The sequence below is a fragment of the Fusarium oxysporum genome, chromosome X, assembly GCF_013085055.1.
Source record: "Fusarium oxysporum Fo47 chromosome X, complete sequence".
Lineage (NCBI taxonomy): Eukaryota > Fungi > Ascomycota > Sordariomycetes > Hypocreales > Nectriaceae > Fusarium > Fusarium oxysporum.
Window position 1 is genome coordinate 927,819 of NC_072849.1, and position 18,460 is coordinate 946,278.

Consider the following 18,460-nt stretch of genomic DNA (forward strand, 5'->3'; position numbering starts at 1 on the left):
AACCCTGTGAAGGTCCCGTTGTTCTCATTCTACCAAAGCAATTGGCGTGATACATATCCCAATTCCAACTGTTGGTAAGACAAGGCTCTGTTGCACAGCCAAATGTTAAGGAAAATACTGAAGATGCGTCTCGCCCCCATCATCATCACCTACATCAGAAGGGCTGTTGGGGGCCAAATATACATGCACGTTGAGACTAAAGCTGTCGGCTAGGCCAGCTCGGCTTCTGGACTTCATCCATGCATCGCTATTTTCGGATGACCGAACCCTCTTTTATCCTTAAGCACAAACCCACATCCAGATCTCTTGGACAGATAGAGAAGGGAATAGGCGATGAGTCCCAAGCGTAATGATGTAGCGCGAGTCTCAAGGGTCCCAGTTTCCTTGCATTCGTCGCCCAACGACACAGCCTGCAGAATGGCAGAATGTGTCTGAACTGTTATCAATCAATTGTTTATCTTAGAGCCTGATTGCCAAGACTGATCGTATTGGATAGGGTAAGCCCGAATATGCATGCCATGAGTCTAACCAACGGCATTCTACTGCGATCAGTCCGTTTCATCCTGATTGGTACTCATCTCAGCCGCAGATATGCAGTCAGCATTTTCTATTGCCAATTGTAAAACGCCGCCATGATATCGCACAGCCACCTAGAGAATTGTGCAACGATGTTCTCTCTCCCGGATTAACTCCTGCTGCAGGGCTTCATATTCCCCATCGCTATACTCAGAGTCGGAATATTCAGAGTCAGATTTGCCCATGATAGATGAGTCATCACCGTAGCCTGAGTCGCTAAAATCATCAAGAACAGACTCTTCGTAAGAATTGCCGCTGCAAATTGTCAGTCACGGGTCGTGAAATGGGATAGGAATACTTACCTTACCAGCCCTGCCATGACTCTCCAGTCGGATGGAAGGTTCTCTTTAACACTGACAGCTTGCGCAGACCTACGCAAATCTCTCCAGAATCTGTCCATACTTGGTCTTGTGTAGTGGCTCCATGATGCGACATCCTGTGATGTAAGTCAGTGCCTGTAGAAGCACGTGAATGAAGAGCTGGGTGAGAAGCTTACCAAATTTGTGCACATGTGGATGAAAGAGACAACAAATGATATCCACCTCTTCGTCTTAACCGGGCCTCTCAAACCTGGGCCTCCTCGAAATTCGATGCTACCGGAGCCTCCCCCGAAGATGTTGTCAAAATTCCAGAGGACGTATCTCTCCTGCTTCGGCTCCGGGCCAGATTGCATAAGGTCTCTGATGTCTTCTTCGTCAACGCCGTCGCCGAGCGCGTCCCATAGTTCTCTGAGTGCTGCTTCTTCGTGGAAACTTGACATGAGGTCATATAATGGTCCAGATCGTAGCGTGTTAGGTCTGCAGTACTTGTTGTTCTGTCGATGGTATGGAAGCAGGCGAATGACCAGAGGCTCATAGTAGACGATACCAAAAGCAATATTGCGAAGCTGGTTCAGGTCAAATTCCATCTCTGGTGATGGTGACACATGAATATGGCTTCCGCAAGCAATAGATGATTCTGGCATATGGAATACACGGTCCCATGAGTTCCAGAAAACATCCACCTGGTTCTCCCAAGTGTAATCAGTGGAGAGTATAGGTGAGACAGCCTCAAGCGGAACTGTGAGCAGGTCCAAGTATTAGTATGCAATTACAACAAATATATAAGAGACTCACTGCAAGGATGCTCAGGATCCCCTAGCGATCCATCCTTTGTAATCCACCACTTATCGTAGTGTTCTGGACGTTTTCGATATCGCTGATTGAGCTTGTCTGCTTCTGCTTCGGCGCCATCATATCTCAGTGATGTCGCCAATTCTTCGTAGTAGACAGCACGCAATAGAGGGTGTCGTACTCTTTTCGGCTCAGCAATGAGCTCCAATTCGACCCCGAAGTTGTATGAACCAAATGAAGACATGGTGGCTCACGTGAAGCAATTGAGGATGGCCGAGTCGCCCATCGCAAGCACCAGGGGAAGCCATGTTCATAATCAAGATATCAGTCGAAACCTCAGAAATTGCACGAGGCAATGAAAATGGATCAGGCTCTGCTCTCGCAAGTCAGATTACGGGTTGGTGAGTATCTATCCGAGTACACAATCAGGCTCGCACTGTCTGAGAGGGTTGCATCCCTATCCATCATCCCAGCTTCTTAGCGCCTTGTATTACCACACCTTTATGATTGCAAACGCCCGCATAAAGAGAGGCTGATATGGTAGTAATTGGACATTTGACAATGTAACAGCTGAGCACCCTCCAGCTTCGGATCTGGAACACCATGCACACTTCGACGTGGCTTTGACTGCTTGACGCGCAGATAGGAATTACAAACTTGGCGACGCGAGTATCGCAACCGTCGCTCAAGGTTGCACGGCAGCAAGCGTGACCAAAGAAATTAATCAGCTCATCTAGAAAGCCACCATAAATTGCCCCTCGCTCGTCGCAGCCTAACGAATGCAAACTATTGACTGTCGATTGTCAGGCTCCAACTGCCAACCCAGAGATCCTTCGCTGCAGCTCGCATAGAACTCCAGACCTCTAGAGCCTCACTCTTTTAATCATTGGGTATCAGCCCTCAGTACAACTCGACCGGGGTATAGCGTTTTTGCATGCACATTCACGCCATGTCGGACTTGCCGGCGCAACTCTACTTCGCCTATGGTAGTAACCTTTGGCTGCAGCAAATGGCCAGCCGCTGCCCAGAAAGCTACTACGTTGGCAGGGCGGTTCTGTTGGATCATCGATGGCAGATCAACAGTCGAGGCTTCGCGAATGTGATTCCTTGCAGCGGATACAACGTGCACGGACTGGTCTACCAAGTAAGCGTCGACGATGAAGCTCGCCTCGACAGAAACGAAGGCGTTCATTCCGGCGCTTACACCAAGTCATATCATAGTGTCGTGCTACATGAAGCTGTTGAAGACCTCCAGCTTCCAACACGATACCTTGTCCAAGATGGTGGGCTAGATAAGGCTGTCAACGCAGTGCGGTCAGGATCGCGATCCCATGAGCCCGAGCGGCAAGGCAAAATCAGAAGCAACGTCCTGGTTTATCTCAGCAGCCGCTACTCGCAGTGGGGTACCGCACGGGATGAATACGTTGACCGCATGAACTGTGGCATAAGGGATGCTGTCACTTTGGGTATCCCGAGTGACTTCTTCGAGAACACGGTTCGACCGTCCATTCCATTGAGGTCAGCCTCAAGACGATCTCAACGCGAGGATCAGACAAGAAGGACGACTCGTCAAAGTGGTCATCGCAGAGCCAGTTCAGACCCAGAGGATCCTCGTCGAAGAAGACGTCGGAGCTCATCTCCGCAGCGCAGAGCATGGGGAACTGCATTCCAGCGCCACGCCTCAACCTTGGGGCGAGGTGTAAGCACTTCCCAGAGATTTTCAAGGCCATTTTCGCAATCAACATCCTGGACGTGGGGGTGGTGATTGAGCTGTCTCATGCCCGACCCATTGTTTGTGCATATTCACTTCTGCCCACCTGAACCGTTTTATTTAGTATGCATGTATATTCCAATAATAGATCGTTTTCAACCCTACTTCTCCTGTCAATGTAAAGATTAAGAGGTAGCTGATCAGCCGCATGCAAGGCAAGTCTCAGGCTGCGCAGTGCGGCTGCTCGATTGTTGAGTCATAGTTGATGCAATTGTCTGAGCCTCAACGTGTAACGACCTCATTTCGTTGTCCTGATTGGGCATGAGGATACATTCGGAAAGTTAAAGTCCATTAAAATCAACCATAAGCTATAGATATTGTAACTTGTACGAAGGAGTCATGGTGACTACAGTGTCCTCAGCCTGATGCGCCTGCAACACCTTCCAATCTCGGTCAATGATGGCTGCTAAATGTGCAATTCTGACTGGTCCTGAACTTGAAAGCTGTAGGGACTCGGTCAGATTGGTTCCTCAAGCCTGAATATCGTTATCAGCACACGAGCAGCTTTACAAGGCCATGACAGCTGAAAACGGTGGAGCCTGCATGATAAGGCTGCCTCTTGTCGGATCCCTTCTTAGGTGTCTTACCGAGATGGTTTGTAGATTAGCTGACTACCCAAATGAGAGTAACAGCACAGATCGACTAAAATAGAAACACGTCGCTCATATAGCAAGCTTACGAAACTTAGCTGCCTATCAACTGCCTTGCCGAAGGTTGAGGACATGTTGGAATCAGGTATCGTTGGTTTACAAACTCTGATGAACTAAAGGTAACAAATTGATTGAAATTCAACTGAAACTAAGATAAGAAAAAATGAATGACCATATTTCTGGCTCATCTCTGTGACTCATTCAGAACCTTCCAGTCTTCTGGCAAAGAATTTCTCAAAGAGAGCTGACTGGCAGCTTTCTTGATCATAGTGTAAAGACCCTCTGGTGTCCATGATTCTAGAGTCGAAACATTGGGATTCGCGATGTTATTCTTAGGCAGTTAGTAGTGGAAGGTGATTAAGATCCTTGATAGAACTTACCATGTTTAGTAGAGCTTGGATCAGAGCAATCGTGAAGGCAATCCATCGCTTCGTTCTGATCTCTCCCCTGAGGCACCTCCCACCTCTGAACTCAATTGTTCCGGAGCTCCCGGGGACGATGTTGTCGAAATTCCACAGAACGTACCTATCGTTCTGCATAATATTCTTTAAAGCCGTCGTGCTCTTTGCACTTTTGATGAGCTCCGCTATAGCGTTATAGTTGCCGTTGCAGCGCATAAGCGGTGTTGAGTTCAGAGTATTCTGCTTGCAGTATCGGTTGTTGGCTCGTTCTCGCATGAGAAGCTGTAAAATGAGATTCTCATAGTAGACGACGCCAAACGCGATCTTCTTGACTTGAGGAAGACTGAAGGTCTGGTTGAGGCCCTTGGATACGTGGATGTGACTCCCGCAGAGAAGCGATCGATCGGGCATGTGGAAAACAACACGCATTGCGGTCCAGAAGACATCAATTTCATGTTCCCAATTTGCCCTCAAGCTGAGGACCGGGGAAACAGCCTCCATTGGAACTACATCTTGTCAACATGGACTCTGATCAAGATGGATAGGTCTTCTTACTCTTGTCGGTATGGGACCCAAGGGATCCGTCCTTGGTGATCCACCATTTGTCGTAGTGTTCCGGTCGCTTAGTGTAGCCTTGTTGTAAATCGTCCGCCTTGGCCTTTAGGCCTCGTTTTCGGAGGGATGCAGCCAGCTTGCCATAGTACAAAGCATGCTTAGTGCTAAGTGGTGACCGAACCTTGTGAGGTCCGACAATGACTTCAATCTCGATACCGAAATGATAATCAGCCATAACTAGATGAGACGAAAAGTAGTAACTTGGAGACTATCAACAGATGCTATGCACGAGCTGCCATCATCGTCCGTTTAATGGCTTAATATTTGACACTGCACCTCTCTCTAGCAAGGCTCAGCCGCCTGTTCCCAGGCTTGATACCTAGCTAAGAGACATGTTCCCTATTGCTTACGATGTCTACATCCATCATAATTGATGGTGGCCTGGGCTGGCGGTCCGGAATTCCTTTTTCCATCATGATACATCGAAAACAAAAAATGGCACAAAGTGCAATTTCACATGAGAGTCAGGCAGGCAGGGAAACACAGAGTACCATTTCACCAAGCTTGATTGGCAGCCACCATCAGACCGATTATGCAGTCATCATCACCAATCGTATCATTAATCAGCCGCCGAACCGGGGGAGCATAAAGTGCAAGTCTTGTTGGTAGGTCCTAGAGGAACGGTGAAATGGATTTTGTTATTGTTAGAGCCGCGTGGGTATCATTGAATGCTTGAAATGGCATGGGTGGTGACAATTTAGGCCAGATGCATATGGATGAATCTTGTACCTTGATGTTCACAGTCAGAATTGTACAGTAACTAACGTGCAGCCTAATTGAGGCTCTTTTTCCCTTATCAGGCTGTGAATTCATGCGACCGGTCTGCCCCGCCATCGGAATTCCCAGACTCTCCCTCTTCTCTCGTGTTCTGACACGTCGTCTCCAAACAACTTTTGTGTATTTACAACTAAGAGTCATGTATGCATTCAATCCGTCGGGCCCAACTTATGGCCAGTCAGCCACAGTTGACGCACCCGGGTCAAGGATGATCAGAGCAGCCAGCACTCTGTACTTCGCCTACGGGAGCAACTTGCACCTCGCTCAAATGGCCCATCGCTGTCCCGGAAGTGTCTTCAAAGGGAAGGCCATTCTTGATTCTTATCGTTGGCAGATCAACGAGCGCGGGGTGGCCAACGTCGTTGAGTCTGGAAGCGATCACTCAGTCGAGGGTCTTCTTTACATGATCGGTCCCAAAGACGAAAGAACCCTGGATCGCTCCGAAGGAGTGTCAAAGGGTTTCTACCAGAAGTATCTGATGAGAGTTTCTTTCGAGCCTCACCAGCAATACGCGAACTTCAAGACTGGTCGATTATCCCATCTACTTGAGCAGCGCCGGGACTCGATAAGCGGTGATGGTGCTCACTTTCCCAACAATGCCAATCGCAAAGTGAGATTCAATGCACCACCTCATATTGGCCCTGTGTCCTACATGGACGGCGAGGAGACTTCAGGACGCCATGCACGTACTGAGCAAGTCAAAGCATTGGTGTATGTTAGCGAGGACTACGTTACCGATGGCTCCATCAGAGAGGAGTACATCGCGAGGATGCAAAGCGCCGTCAATGATGCAGTATCACTGGGGGTCTCGAAGTCATTTGTGGACAAATATATCGTCCCGTTTCTTGACTCTCAGCAAATTTGGCACTTATCCGAGAGAAACGTCGGAGCAACTCAGCACGAACAGCCTAGTAAGCTGCTGGAACTTGAATCTGAGCCAAAGGTTCAGGCCATCATCAGCAAGGAGTCAGCTGAAGAGCAAGTCAACAACAAGCCCCCAACTGAGAGCAACATGGTGGACGTCTCAGATCCGCCGACTGATGAAAGGTCGAGTGACGTGGAGATTAATGAAGAAACGAACCAAGAAGGTAAGATCAACCTCGACCACATGTTTGACGTATTCGTCGCCCTTGTTGCCACCGCATGCCTGGGCTATCTGACTTTCTGGTAGCACTGTCGAGGGAGCCTGTGGTCAAGGAGGGTAACCTGTCTAGGCATATCGATCTATCGAAGCTCAGAACAGAGAACCGCGACGAAAATGGTGGCTCCAGTTGCATGTTCCACATTGACTTGTTGGCAGCTGTTGACAAGGTCAACCATTCCGTCATCGATGGTAGTGGGAAGAATATTTATGTTGTCATTGTCAAACAGAAGGGTACAGAGGCTAATTCTGGCTTCAGCGTCGCCACAGCATCCAAGGGGATTCAAATGGCTAATGAGCTTGCTATGAAAGAGTTCAAAGAGTTATGTGCGCTGAACACTAAGCCAGTGGTGGAAGAAGGTGAAGAACCGGATGTCGTGGTTGTCAAGGAGGGCTCTCCAGGTGATCTGACCTGGAAGCTAGAAGAGGACGCATATCTTCATCTCAGCAGCGCAAGACCTGGAGAGGAGCCTTGGTTGATGGTATGGGTGGAGTCAAAACAGCTCATGGAATGCCGTTAGATATCACAAAGATGGGAACACCAGTGTCGATCCTTCGACTCCAGGCGAGTAATTTATTGATAGCAAGCCAAGAGGGTGTTCTTGCGTAGTATTATTCCCTATCTCTCATATATCTAGACCTCAAGCACTAGTAGCTCGCATCATACCACTTGAAATCAGCTCCCCAAAGATCCTGCTTCGTCAGAGCTTTATCCGATGGGGTGAAGTACTTTCTCTGCGAAGTATCGGCACCAGCACCAGTGTTTTCGAACTCTTGGAAGACACTAATAGAATTAGCCTTTGGTCGCCTTGGGGATCTCCTTGTTAACTTACGGTGTTGCGCCTTCGGCCATGGGTGAGTAGCCCTCTGGTCTCACGACATTTGTCAGAATGCTGTACTGGTACATCACTCGTGCGTTGACTCTCCAAGGACGTCCGAGGTAGACTTTGTTGGTCAGATCTTGGGTGCCGGTAGATGTGATCTATATTTTATTAAGTCATTGTCATTAGTGTAACGTAATGTAACACTTACCGTGCTGTGATCGATGATATAACGTGAGGTGTCGGTTGGTTCGGTCCGAGATGATGCAGTGATGTAGCCCGGTCCATTAGAGGCAATAGTGGCTGAGCATTGTTAGAAACGGTCGGTGGGGGGGATATTGGTATACTTACATTCGCCTATCCATGCATGGCCGTTGCCAAAGATGTAATCAACCGCGCCTACAGTTGTCGCTCAGAAATGTCACCCTCAATGGCCAGGAACGAATACTTACCCTCGATATAACAGTTGGAGTAGTACATCCATCCAGCCTTGACATACAGAGTATCCTGGTACGACTTGAAAGAGCAGCCGTAAAATCCGGTTTTGTTGCCATTTGCCGTCAAGGCAACAGCCTATCCTATGCTTAGCATGTTTCCTACTCGCATGATATGATAAACTTACCTGTCCAGCTGTATACCCGTTGACGAAGTCAATGTTGTACGCGGCGAAATCATTGGACCTAAGATTAACGGTTGAGCTTGCATCTAAAGAGCCCGCATCTTGTGACCCAAGAGTATTCTGGATAACGACGGTGTTCTTCTTATAGCTTCCAGTGCTGAGACACTGCGTTAGTGCATCCGAAGTCTCCGAATGGATATTGTCTTACTCGGTGGTTGACCCATAGAGGGTCAAGGGTGCTTTGACCTTGATCTCCACTCGCTCATTGTAAGTTCCCGAGTCGAGGAAGATACACGCGGGCTTAGTAGATGAACCGATAGAGTTGACGGCAGCTTGTAGACTGGTGAACTCTGATGCACTAGCACCACTAGGTTTTACCACAATACAATTCGCAGGGGCAACAGTGCGACTATTGTCCGCTCGGGTTGGAAGGCTGGCTGCCTCACCGGAAGATGGACCTTGACCGAGGAAAAGTGCTAATTGGACAAAGTGGACAAGGCCCTTGAGGAATGGCATGCTGATGATGAGAATAGAGAATCTGTATGACTGCACGGTTTCAACGAATGATGATGACCTGGGTATGGAGATAAAGGCAGGCAGTTATCGTCTTTTCAGATGGAGTTGACTGCCAGTTGGCTGAGCTAAGGTTATCCAGAAGCTTATCCCATTCATGGAAAATCACAGTTCGATATCAGGCTGAAATAACAAGTTTAAAATGCAACTGATCGGATCATAAGACAAACATTCGGCAACTTTCTGCCGTTAAATAGCTATGCAAGAGTATTGGCATCGTTTGAAAGTCATTCCCGCTTTTTGTTTCTCCGTAAGTTATCGAATAAGGAGTGTCTGAATACAGAAACCATTCCAAATTGGCCAAGCAAGAGATCGAAACAGGAAACCTGGGGTCTAGTGTGAGGTTAAAGTTGGGGGCAGTTTGGGGTTGACTTTGGGGTATTAGGCTAAATGCGTGGATGTGCTAAACTAAGAAACTTGATGATCTTGACTATTGACAATTAGACTTCGATCTACCTTAGAAAACGCTGCAATCCACTCAATTAATCGATTATCTGATTGTCACTGAAACTCGAGAAGTAGGGTAGGATGCGGTGACTTGGCGGGTATTCGTTTACCCAAGTCGGAGATTTACTCGGGCTCAGCTCAAGGTGACAGGGCTCAGGTTATTTACCCATCTAAACTGGGCGAATCTACAACCCTTCCCAATTTCCAGGGACGCTAGAGTCCATTTTGGTTCGATGTGTTTGGTTAGCAAACGAGGGGTCGTATTTTCAAACTGCCGGAGTGGTTGATTGGTGGATAATTTGTTGAAACGGTTCTATAGTTGATTTTGAGCAGGTGATACGAACTCAGATCGTCCATAGACAGATTAAGGGTTTCAGCTATACTCATGAAATGGGTAGGATGAAATTATCGGGTAGTATTTTCTATTTCACCAATGAACTGCTTATCAAGGAGTCTTGGTGTGAGATGTGTATTTAAATGACGGATATCGCACAAGACGAAACATTTGCAGAAGCATAGACCGCAGCATCTGACTACTACTACAACGATGCTCTTCCAATCAGTCTTCTTCGCTCCTCTTCTTTCACTCCTTGCCCAGAGAGTCGCGGGCACTCCAACCTTACACGACCATTCTCTCGCACATCACAAGCGAGCGACTTGTACTCCCAAATCAGCCGGCTCAGCTTCAACAGACGATGTCCCCACCATCGTCGCAGCGCTAAAGCAATGCGGCAATGGTGGAGTCATCGTGTTCCCCAAAGACACTACCTACATGATCAGAACCAAACTCAGTCTTACCGGCTGCACCAACTGCGAAATCCAACTCGACGGCCGACTTAAACTCTCGGATGATTACACGTTTTGGAACAACTCTCGTACTCAAATTGACGTCCGCGGCATTAACGGGCTTAAGTTTCATAGTCCTGCTGGTACCGGGGAGATTGATGGTAATGGACAAGCTGCGTGGGATCGCTTTGGATCAGTTGGTGATTTGAAGAGGCCTGTTATGTTCGCCGTTGAGGGGTCTACTGATGTTGAAGTCAACGGCTTTCTTATGAAGAACGCTCAGAACGTCTTTGTTGATATCGGTTCCAACAGCGAGAGGGTCAAGTTCCTCAACATGGATTTGACCGCCATCAGCAAGTCAAGCTACCCACCGAAGAACACCGATGGGTTCGATATTGGAGCATCCAAGTACACGACCCTTTCGAACATCTTTATCCAGAATGAGGATGATTGCGTTGCATTCAAAGCAGGCTGTGATCAGGTCACCATCACTGACATAACCTGTCAGGGATCCCACGGTCTATCAGTCGGTTCTCTGGGCAAGACAAACACTGATACAGTCGCCAACGTCTATGTGAGAAATGCCACCATGAAAGGCGCTACGAAAGCGGCTGGTATCAAGATTTACCCCGGTGGTCCTGATCACGGAACTGCTGTTGTCCGTAACGTTACCTGGGACGGTGTTATCGTCGACAACTGCGGTGCTGCATTCGAGTTTGATGCTTGCTACAACGAAGACGAGTCTTATTGTAAACAGCATCCAAGTACTGCGCAGGTGTCTGAGATTTACGTCAGGAACTTCTCGGGCAAGACTAGTACCAAGTATGCGCCTACTACCGGCCATGTATACTGCCCTGTTGAGGGAAAGAATTGCGATGTTGAGTTTACGAACTGGACTGTTAAATCTGGAACTGGTGCTGGGCAGTTTTTGTGTGAGAACATTAGCTCTGATGTTTTGGGTATTACCTGCAAGGCTCCTTAGGACATACATTCTGATGGATCCGCATTCCTCAGGGAGCAAGAAAACTTCTGACCTAAACTTAGGGTGTCGACTGGCCTAAAGGCCCATTCATCTTTACTAAATTTACTTAAATCTTTCCAATACTTAGAATATGCGGTCCTATGGAAGTTTTCTTGGGTATCATCTCCATTTTCTCTAAGCAGTTTAGTGCATTATCACAGCCAATCAGAGAGCATGGATTAGCCAAAAACCCCACCACCCAGTGAAGCACGAGCAGACGAGGTGATATTCCCCCCAGAAACCAACTTTGACGATTTTATGATCTCTCTGGTCTACCGCAACCTTGGTACTGCCTAACCCGACCCAATCGATTCGAGGGGGAAAAAATGACAAATCAGAGTCTGGCAGGTCATATCACCAAGTTCCGAGTATCCCAAACTCCACGGATCAAGCGGAACAGACCCGCTGTATCATGCTCAACGTGTCGTGCGCGCAAGCAGAAATGCGACCGACAACAACCATGCGGTCCATGTCAGAAGCGTGGTGTCCAGAATTCATGTCACCTAGATCCAACTTCGCGACCGCCCGCCGCTTCGCTGGCCAATCGTGTTGATAGTCGAGTCCAGGATGAGCTTAGGCAGATGCAGAGCCTCCTCCAGAGTCTCCTCAGTCAGCCTAACCAGGACCAAGTAGCAACATCCTGCGAAAACCTAGCCGCGGGTGTGGATCGCATTCGGCAGGCTATCAATTACAGGGCTGTGACGGCTCCGCAAGTGGACCAACCTCCAGACATCGTATTTGGATCTCTCGCCAAAGCTACCTTAGAAGATGTTCTGGCGGCTTTGCCATCCCGCCAGGATTCTGACAATATTGTCTTGACATACCTCAACGCAAGACATATTGCTGTACCATTCATTCATATCCACCAATTCCGCAGACAGTACGAAGCCTTTTGGAACAACCCTGAATCTGCGAACCTTCTGTGGGCAAGTATCCTATTCTCAGTCCTCGCGGTTGGTGCCATCATGCCTGATGGCAGGGGAAACCATCACCAATCTTCAGCATTTATTTCCATGTCAGCCCGATGTCTTATATCCGGTCAGTACAGCACCGCGACTGAATTCTCTGTTGAAGCCTTGGCTATGCATCTTCATGCACGATGTTTCCATCAAGAGGACAGGGACATCAATCTGTCCCAGCTTCATGCTTTGACTGTTCGTATCGCGCAACAACGGTGTTATCATGTGGATGGAGGCGACTACTTACAGGCTCTGACACCCTTTCAAGTCGAAATGAGACGGCGCATTTGGTATTATCTCCAGTACTACGACGTCTTGCTATCTCTTGAGCATGGACTACCGCCACTGATACACGAAGATACGTACTCTGTCGGCCATCCAACAAACGTCACAGATGACGAGTTTGATGAAGAAACCAAAGTCATCTTCGCTAGTCCAGTGACAGAGGCCAATGCTGCGCTCCCCTGCGTATACATGTCCCGACTATTGCCAATTCTGAGAAACATCATTCGCCACGCCCTTGGTTTCAAGACCTGCAACTATACGGACGCCCTTTTCCTCAAATCGCAGCTTGAGGCATGGTACAGATCGATTCCACTCTGCCTCCGCGTGCATTCCATCAAGGATGCTTGCCTGACAAATACTACTTTCACCGCTTTACAACGTATCTTATTTCAGCTCATCTACAACACAGGAATCGCACTCATATATCGTCCATTCCTCAATATCATGAGCCTTGAGAATAGATATTGCGAAACTGCGCTTGACATGTCTCGCAAGAATGCACTAAGATCTATTGAAGTATACATAGAGGTTGATCAAGAGATGCAGAGAGGGGGAAGACTCTATAACGATCCACAAGTCAAGGCTAACTTACCCGTCAATGACTTCTTTATAACAATGATAATGGCACCACTGGAGTTCTTCGGTTGCCCCAACTTACCGTAAGTCTGCATTTAAGCGGGTACCAAATGCCTTGACTGAAGTATTGCAGGCAAAGCCAAAAGGGCTATATCATCCATACACTCGAAACGGCAGCACAGCTGTGGCCTACGAGATCATGTGTCTCTTCATACGCCCTTGAAAGTTCGCGACTGCTTCAGGTCATTCTGGCAGACATCCATTCGTCAACCTCAATTGAGCATCCTATATACCCAAACATCTCTGACTCAAGCCAAGAAAGTGCTTTACTACAAACTTTTGGGACTTACGGACCAAGAGGCGATGATGCCTGTGAATTCGACAACTACCCGTGGAACACCACTACCATGTCGGATTCGGTTTGTGCACATTTCCACATACGGAGACACGCCACTGACGAGACCTAGGGCTCGATGAACTTGTTGATTGACTATGAGGAATTTGACAGGTCAATCACTGAAGAGCCAATCATCGGCGTTTAGGGCTGTACTGGTTTCTTGTTCTGCGTGAATGGCGAGATATAGTGGGGTTTCGGAGTTGTCGGTTCTAATTGTTACCGTTTTGGGTAATTGACATGTCCGACTTCAAATCCGACGCTGCGCCAAGACGCCCAACAGTCGATATTCGTCAAGATGATGCTTTGATAAGAGGTTCTTTGAGTCTTGAAAACCTCAAACCGGAAGCTGATCAACGCCGGGGACGGCTATAAGAAGAGTGCCTGCATCCGGCCGGGGACTCATTCCACATTCCAACCCAAACATCTATCACCAACACATCGTTAAAATGGGCGACCAAGCTATTCCCGAGTTCTCAACCTCACTCGTACTGACCGCTTTCAACGAGCCTCTCAAGCTCGAGAAGACTCCGCTTCCCAAAACAGTCCCTCCTGGCTCAGTCTTTGTTCGTGTACTCAGCACTCCCGTACGCCCTCACCAACGCGAGGGTTTCAGAGGCAACAGTCCTCTTTCCTTCAAGCCCCCATATAACCCCGGAGACGGTGGTGTTGGGCGCATCGTATCCGTAGGGCCTGATGCTGTCGCTCTCAAACCTGGTCAGCTTGTCTACATGAACAACTTCATCACGGCAAGAGATGATCCTAACACCCGAGTCCTGCTCGGTATTCATGATGGTGGTGGCCCTGAAGCTGACTTGAAGCTGTTCAACCTCTGGAAGGGCTTCTGGAGAGATGTCGCTGTTGTTGCCACGGAGAATATCATTCCTCTGAATGAAAAGATTCTCATCAATGAGATGGGTTACTCCTGTGGAGACCTGAGCTACATCCAGCGCCTCTCGGTCGCATACGGCGGTATCAGAGCCGCCAATCTCCAAGCTGGCGAGACTGTTATCGTTGCTCCAGCTACAGGTCACTTTTCGGGTGCTGTAGTTGAGTTGGCTGCCCAGATCGGCTGTCGTGTGATTGCACTTTCGCGCTCAGCATCTAAACTGAAACCTCTCACTTCTCGTTACCATCGTGTTACTGCTGTTGAGCTCACTGGCGATGAGAAGAAGGATGCCGAGGCCATTGGCGCACTTGTACCCGGAGGCGCTGATGCTTACATCGACGTTTCTCCGCCTGCAGCGACAGCTTCACATCATCACCTCAACATCTCCATCAACTCGCTTACGTCTTTCGGCCGTGTCGTCTTTCTAGGAATGATGTTCGATATTAAGATCAACTATGCTAGCCTCATGGTTCGCAACATCACGATCAAAGCGCAGTTCATGTATACGCGCCAGGAGTTGGTATCTTTGGTCAAGATGATTGAAACGGGAGTTATCAAACTGGGCAAGGAAGCTGGGCATGAGATTGTAGAGAAGGGCTTCTCTATGGAAGAATGGGAAAATGCGGTCACCGTTGCAGAGACGGCTTCGGCTTGGGGCCAGCAGGTCTTGCTCTACCCCTAGACGAAAGCCATTTCGGGCTCGATTGAGACTTTCAAGTAGCTTCTATTATCATCGATATCTCCTTTTCTTATTCCATTGCTTATCTATCTCCTGTATCTGTCTTGTTCTGAGTAAACCCAGACTTCCCATCACTTGCCCTCAGCTGCTCCGCTGTCGCGAATATGGATTGAGAACCCCGTAGCGTTCTTCCCCTCCAGACCGGGTTTGAGAGTCAAGGTCGGCATCTCATAGTCACCGCCATTTTGCGGCCTGTAAGGTATAGGCTCTATGGTATCCAAATGCCTCAGCTTTTCACGGAGCGTCTCTGCCTCCTTCTCGAAACCAGCCTGATCTAGCCTGTCCGTTTGATAGACGACATGAGATGGAAGAACCTGGAATCCGGGGTAGTACAGCACGCCATGGTTGATGGGGTAGAGTAAGTCGTCAATATGTCCAGCAATTCCGCGAGCCGAGTAGTGCTCTTCACGACCCCCGATAGTAACGACAAGCATCGCTCGCTTCCCGGCAAACACTCCTTCGCCATATCTATCGCCATAATGCTTCTCGCTATGCTCGCCAACTCCATATGTGAAGCCCATGGAGAACACTCTCTCGACCCAGCCTTTGAGAATAGCAGGCATGGTATACCACCAGAGGGGAAAGTGAATCAGGACCATGTCAGCCCAGAGCAGCTTTTCTTGTTCGGTCTTGACGTCTTCTGTAAGATTTCCTGTTTTGTATGAATCCCTCGATGCGTATGCAACTTTGAGACGGGCATCGGTTGAGAGATTAGGAAAGTCTGTACGATCGATCTCGGATTTCCATTTCATTGAGTATAAGTCTGAGGTTTGTACTTGGTGGCCCTGAGCTTCAAGTTCGTTAACGGACATTTGGAAGAGAGAGCCATTGAAAGACTGGGGCTCGGGGTGGGCAAGGACGACGAGAACCTTCATGTTGATGAGAAGATGGTATGCTTCGTGCTTAGGGCTCAATGCTGTCTTCCTGGCGGGCATTTATATACAAACGACTTGCTCCACTATAGTCGAAAGATCTTCTGCCAAGAAAACTATCATGGCATGATCGGATCAAAATCAAGTCCGATCGGGTTAAGTTCAGCCTGTCATGGCTCGGACGGCCCAACTTCACGCCCGACATTCTGTGGTTGACCAGCTAGAAGTCGATCATGGTCTTAGCCAGCTGATTCCCCACGTTACTACTGGGATACTTGATTATGGGTACTGGGCTTTTAAAGCTGGAGTACGATAGGCTTTTCTCTTATTCTCATCCGTTCTTCGCCCGAAATGCTGAGATAACGTTATCACACCATTTGGTCCGCTCCGCCACCCCACGAAACATACTCCGCAACGAATCAAAGCGCAGGCTGGAACCTTGACCCAGCTGATGATTAATTGATCCATTTTCGTTCATTTTCGCATCGGGGTTCCTTCATTGTCCGAGGTCGTAGCTGCTACAATGATATCTAAACCTAGCCTTAGTCATTGAAGGGCATATAGGGCTGAAACAGAACACACAGCTAATGGGACAGGATTCAAGCTTGAGTTCCAGCTCTTGAACTGTATGACGTATCATACTTTGATACAAAATTTATTGGGATTTCCTGACGTCGTGTTCTGCTGTCCAATCATTTCCCAGATCCCAAACGCCTTTCCATGCACGTCCTCTCAAAAACCAAATGGTAATGAGTCCATACACTCAATATTCTCCTCTGCTTCTTCCTTCAGACATCTCTCGCAAGTGCATTTGAACTGAAACTGCTCTTGTGTATGATTTTGTCTACTTGTGAGGTCTTTATGTGTTGTAAGATCAAAGTAGGTAATCATGCATTCTTCGCCCTTTGAGATGTCGCGAGCTGCTGTATAGACCATTCGCGCTTGTCCGTCGGGTTTATGAGTGACCTATGAGAACTGTCAGTAGCACATTCACGGGGGCTTTTCATAATAATCTTCATTCGCTCACATTTGGTAGGCAAGAATGGTTGAACTGCGCAGCACGGGGATACAGGGCCATTCCGTAAGATTCACCTCTTGGCGCAGCATTGTCGTTCACGGGCTGAGAGCCGGTGGCCCTCGGATACAGTCCAAAGGTATTGGTCTCTTCCTTGCATAATAGCAAAAGGATTTGTTCGGCACTTAGCAGGGGCGGTAGAACAGTCGCATCACTCAGGTACTCATGGACCAATCGTTTCCAATGTATAATCTGCACCTCGGGCCACGAGTCAAGGTATGCACAACACATGTCCACAGCTTTCCAGCCACGTAGGAAATGGGCCTCCCATGGATGCCGCTGTTGTACAAGGGCGTTACCGCTGTGTGACTCGGCATTCCACGTGGCAAGCAGACGAACAACATGCCAGACCGTAGCGAAATTGTACTCGCCCTCTTTTTGGCGAAGTGGTTCTGCGTGTTTCTTCAACCAAGAGCACTCAAAGTCATGTCGGGCCTTATCCGTCGCTCGGCATGCGACATTACACCAGACAACATCCTTGGAACAAGCATGCTCACAGCGGACGGCGCGACCATTCTGCGGGACACGGCAAGAGCACGACAAATTGCTGCATATAAGCGGTTCGTTGGACGTCACAGAAGGGACGATAGCATATGGTGTGTCTACGAGAAGAACGGTTCCTTCTCGAATAGGACCCGCGGCTCGAAGTAATCTGCCCTTGCAGGGGTCTTGGTCAGGAACCAGATTCGGATGTACGTAAAATTCCAGATCGTGAGTGACGACATTGGAAGGTTTTAGTGTACTTCTTGGTGCCTTTGGCGGCAATCGGGGTTTTTGGAACTCCATTGTTGCTGGATAAAGAGCTGGTTGAAAGATAAAGTGTTTAGAGGGTGACGGATAAGAAATATGAGAATTAAAATGAATGGGAAAAGAATTTGCAGGCAAAGTCGCTACTGAGCATTTGTGTTCTGGACCCTCGGAATGATCGAATACGGTTAGATGAGGAGGCCACTAAGACACCATCGCCACTGAGATAAGGGTATCATTTCGGCGTAACCTTTTGCGGCTTAAAGCCAATTGCTGTATCACTGTATCAGAAAGGCGGTATGTATTTTGAGGTTCGACATTATGTCACTGTAAGAAAGGTACATTGTGATAAGCTCAGTGGTTGACGTGGACGAAGGAATTAGCTTTTTCACCATCAACACCATATGACCATGAGAGTTGTCAGCTTTTTGGGCGGCGCTGCCCCTGTTGAAGAGCAAAAAAGCCAGAAACTTCATTCAATCAGTTTAGCTGCCGCAAAGAAAAAAAATTCTTTGTGTCTTTTTACGTCAACATTCGGCGATTTTTTTACCCCGTTAAATCGGCATTGCAATAACCGTTCATCGCCCTTGCATCCTAGATCTGAGTGGAGAGGG

The 18,460-nt window shown here is 48.3% G+C and overlaps 9 protein-coding genes across 9 annotated transcripts; 4 read left to right on the forward strand and 5 right to left on the reverse strand.

The window, feature by feature from the left end:
• Positions 1–650: 650 nt before the first annotated feature.
• Positions 651–1,932, reverse strand: FOBCDRAFT_207249 (putative amidoligase enzyme-domain-containing protein; the record flags this gene model as incomplete). The annotated part of the gene is made up of 4 exons (XM_031191218.2): positions 651–831; positions 879–1,012; positions 1,073–1,635; positions 1,692–1,932. 4 exons carry the CDS (start codon positions 1,930–1,932, stop codon positions 651–653), a joined length of 1,119 nt encoding a protein of 372 aa, XP_031032449.2.
• Positions 1,933–2,637: 705 nt separating this feature from the next.
• Positions 2,638–3,595, forward strand: FOBCDRAFT_207250 (uncharacterized protein; the record flags this gene model as incomplete). Its single annotated transcript, XM_059609191.1, has 2 exons — positions 2,638–3,387; positions 3,548–3,595. The coding sequence occupies 2 exons, from the start codon at positions 2,638–2,640 to the stop codon at positions 3,593–3,595; spliced, it is 798 nt and encodes a 265-aa protein (XP_059467934.1).
• Positions 3,596–4,293: 698 nt separating this feature from the next.
• On the reverse strand, positions 4,294–5,300 carry FOBCDRAFT_145488 (putative amidoligase; the record flags this gene model as incomplete). The annotated part of the gene is made up of 3 exons (XM_031191220.2): positions 4,294–4,440; positions 4,490–5,016; positions 5,066–5,300. The coding sequence occupies 3 exons, from the start codon at positions 5,298–5,300 to the stop codon at positions 4,294–4,296; spliced, it is 909 nt and encodes a 302-aa protein (XP_031032451.1).
• Positions 5,301–5,560: 260 nt separating this feature from the next.
• Positions 5,561–7,619, forward strand: FOBCDRAFT_169187 (uncharacterized protein; the record flags this gene model as incomplete). Its single annotated transcript, XM_059608444.1, has 3 exons — positions 5,561–5,730; positions 5,897–6,990; positions 7,074–7,619. The coding sequence occupies 3 exons, from the start codon at positions 5,561–5,563 to the stop codon at positions 7,562–7,564; spliced, it is 1,755 nt and encodes a 584-aa protein (XP_059467935.1). The 3' UTR covers positions 7,565–7,619.
• A 6-nt stretch (positions 7,620–7,625) lies between these two features.
• On the reverse strand, positions 7,626–9,044 carry FOBCDRAFT_323533 (pectin lyase fold/virulence factor). The gene is made up of 7 exons (XM_031191222.3): positions 8,692–9,044; positions 8,487–8,640; positions 8,317–8,437; positions 8,216–8,263; positions 8,076–8,167; positions 7,877–8,025; positions 7,626–7,827 (listed from the first exon to the last, which is right to left on the reverse strand). The coding sequence occupies exons 1-7, from the start codon at positions 8,997–8,999 to the stop codon at positions 7,692–7,694; spliced, it is 1,008 nt and encodes a 335-aa protein (XP_031032453.2). The 5' UTR covers positions 9,000–9,044; the 3' UTR covers positions 7,626–7,691.
• A 1,006-nt stretch (positions 9,045–10,050) lies between these two features.
• On the forward strand, positions 10,051–13,597 carry FOBCDRAFT_244237 (pectin lyase fold/virulence factor; the record flags this gene model as incomplete). The annotated part of the gene is made up of 4 exons (XM_031191224.3): positions 10,051–11,133; positions 11,494–11,596; positions 11,659–13,213; positions 13,264–13,597. The coding sequence occupies 4 exons, from the start codon at positions 10,051–10,053 to the stop codon at positions 13,595–13,597; spliced, it is 3,075 nt and encodes a 1,024-aa protein (XP_031032455.3).
• A 47-nt stretch (positions 13,598–13,644) lies between these two features.
• FOBCDRAFT_232392 (chaperonin 10-like protein) lies at positions 13,645–15,116 on the forward strand. The gene has a single exon (XM_059609896.1). The coding sequence runs from the start codon at positions 13,974–13,976 to the stop codon at positions 15,093–15,095; it is 1,122 nt and encodes a 373-aa protein (XP_059467936.1). The 5' UTR covers positions 13,645–13,973; the 3' UTR covers positions 15,096–15,116.
• Positions 15,117–16,162, reverse strand: FOBCDRAFT_232393 (flavo protein-like protein). The gene has a single exon (XM_031191226.3). It carries the CDS (start codon positions 16,085–16,087, stop codon positions 15,224–15,226), a length of 864 nt encoding a protein of 287 aa, XP_031032457.3. The 5' UTR covers positions 16,088–16,162; the 3' UTR covers positions 15,117–15,223.
• Positions 16,163–16,498: 336 nt separating this feature from the next.
• Positions 16,499–17,925, reverse strand: FOBCDRAFT_190729 (uncharacterized protein; the record flags this gene model as incomplete). Its single annotated transcript, XM_031191227.3, has 4 exons — positions 17,052–17,925; positions 16,786–16,990; positions 16,607–16,648; positions 16,499–16,542 (listed from the first exon to the last, which is right to left on the reverse strand). The coding sequence occupies exons 1-4, from the start codon at positions 17,883–17,885 to the stop codon at positions 16,499–16,501; spliced, it is 1,125 nt and encodes a 374-aa protein (XP_031032458.3). The 5' UTR covers positions 17,886–17,925.
• Between the last annotated feature and the right edge of the window lie 535 nt (positions 17,926–18,460).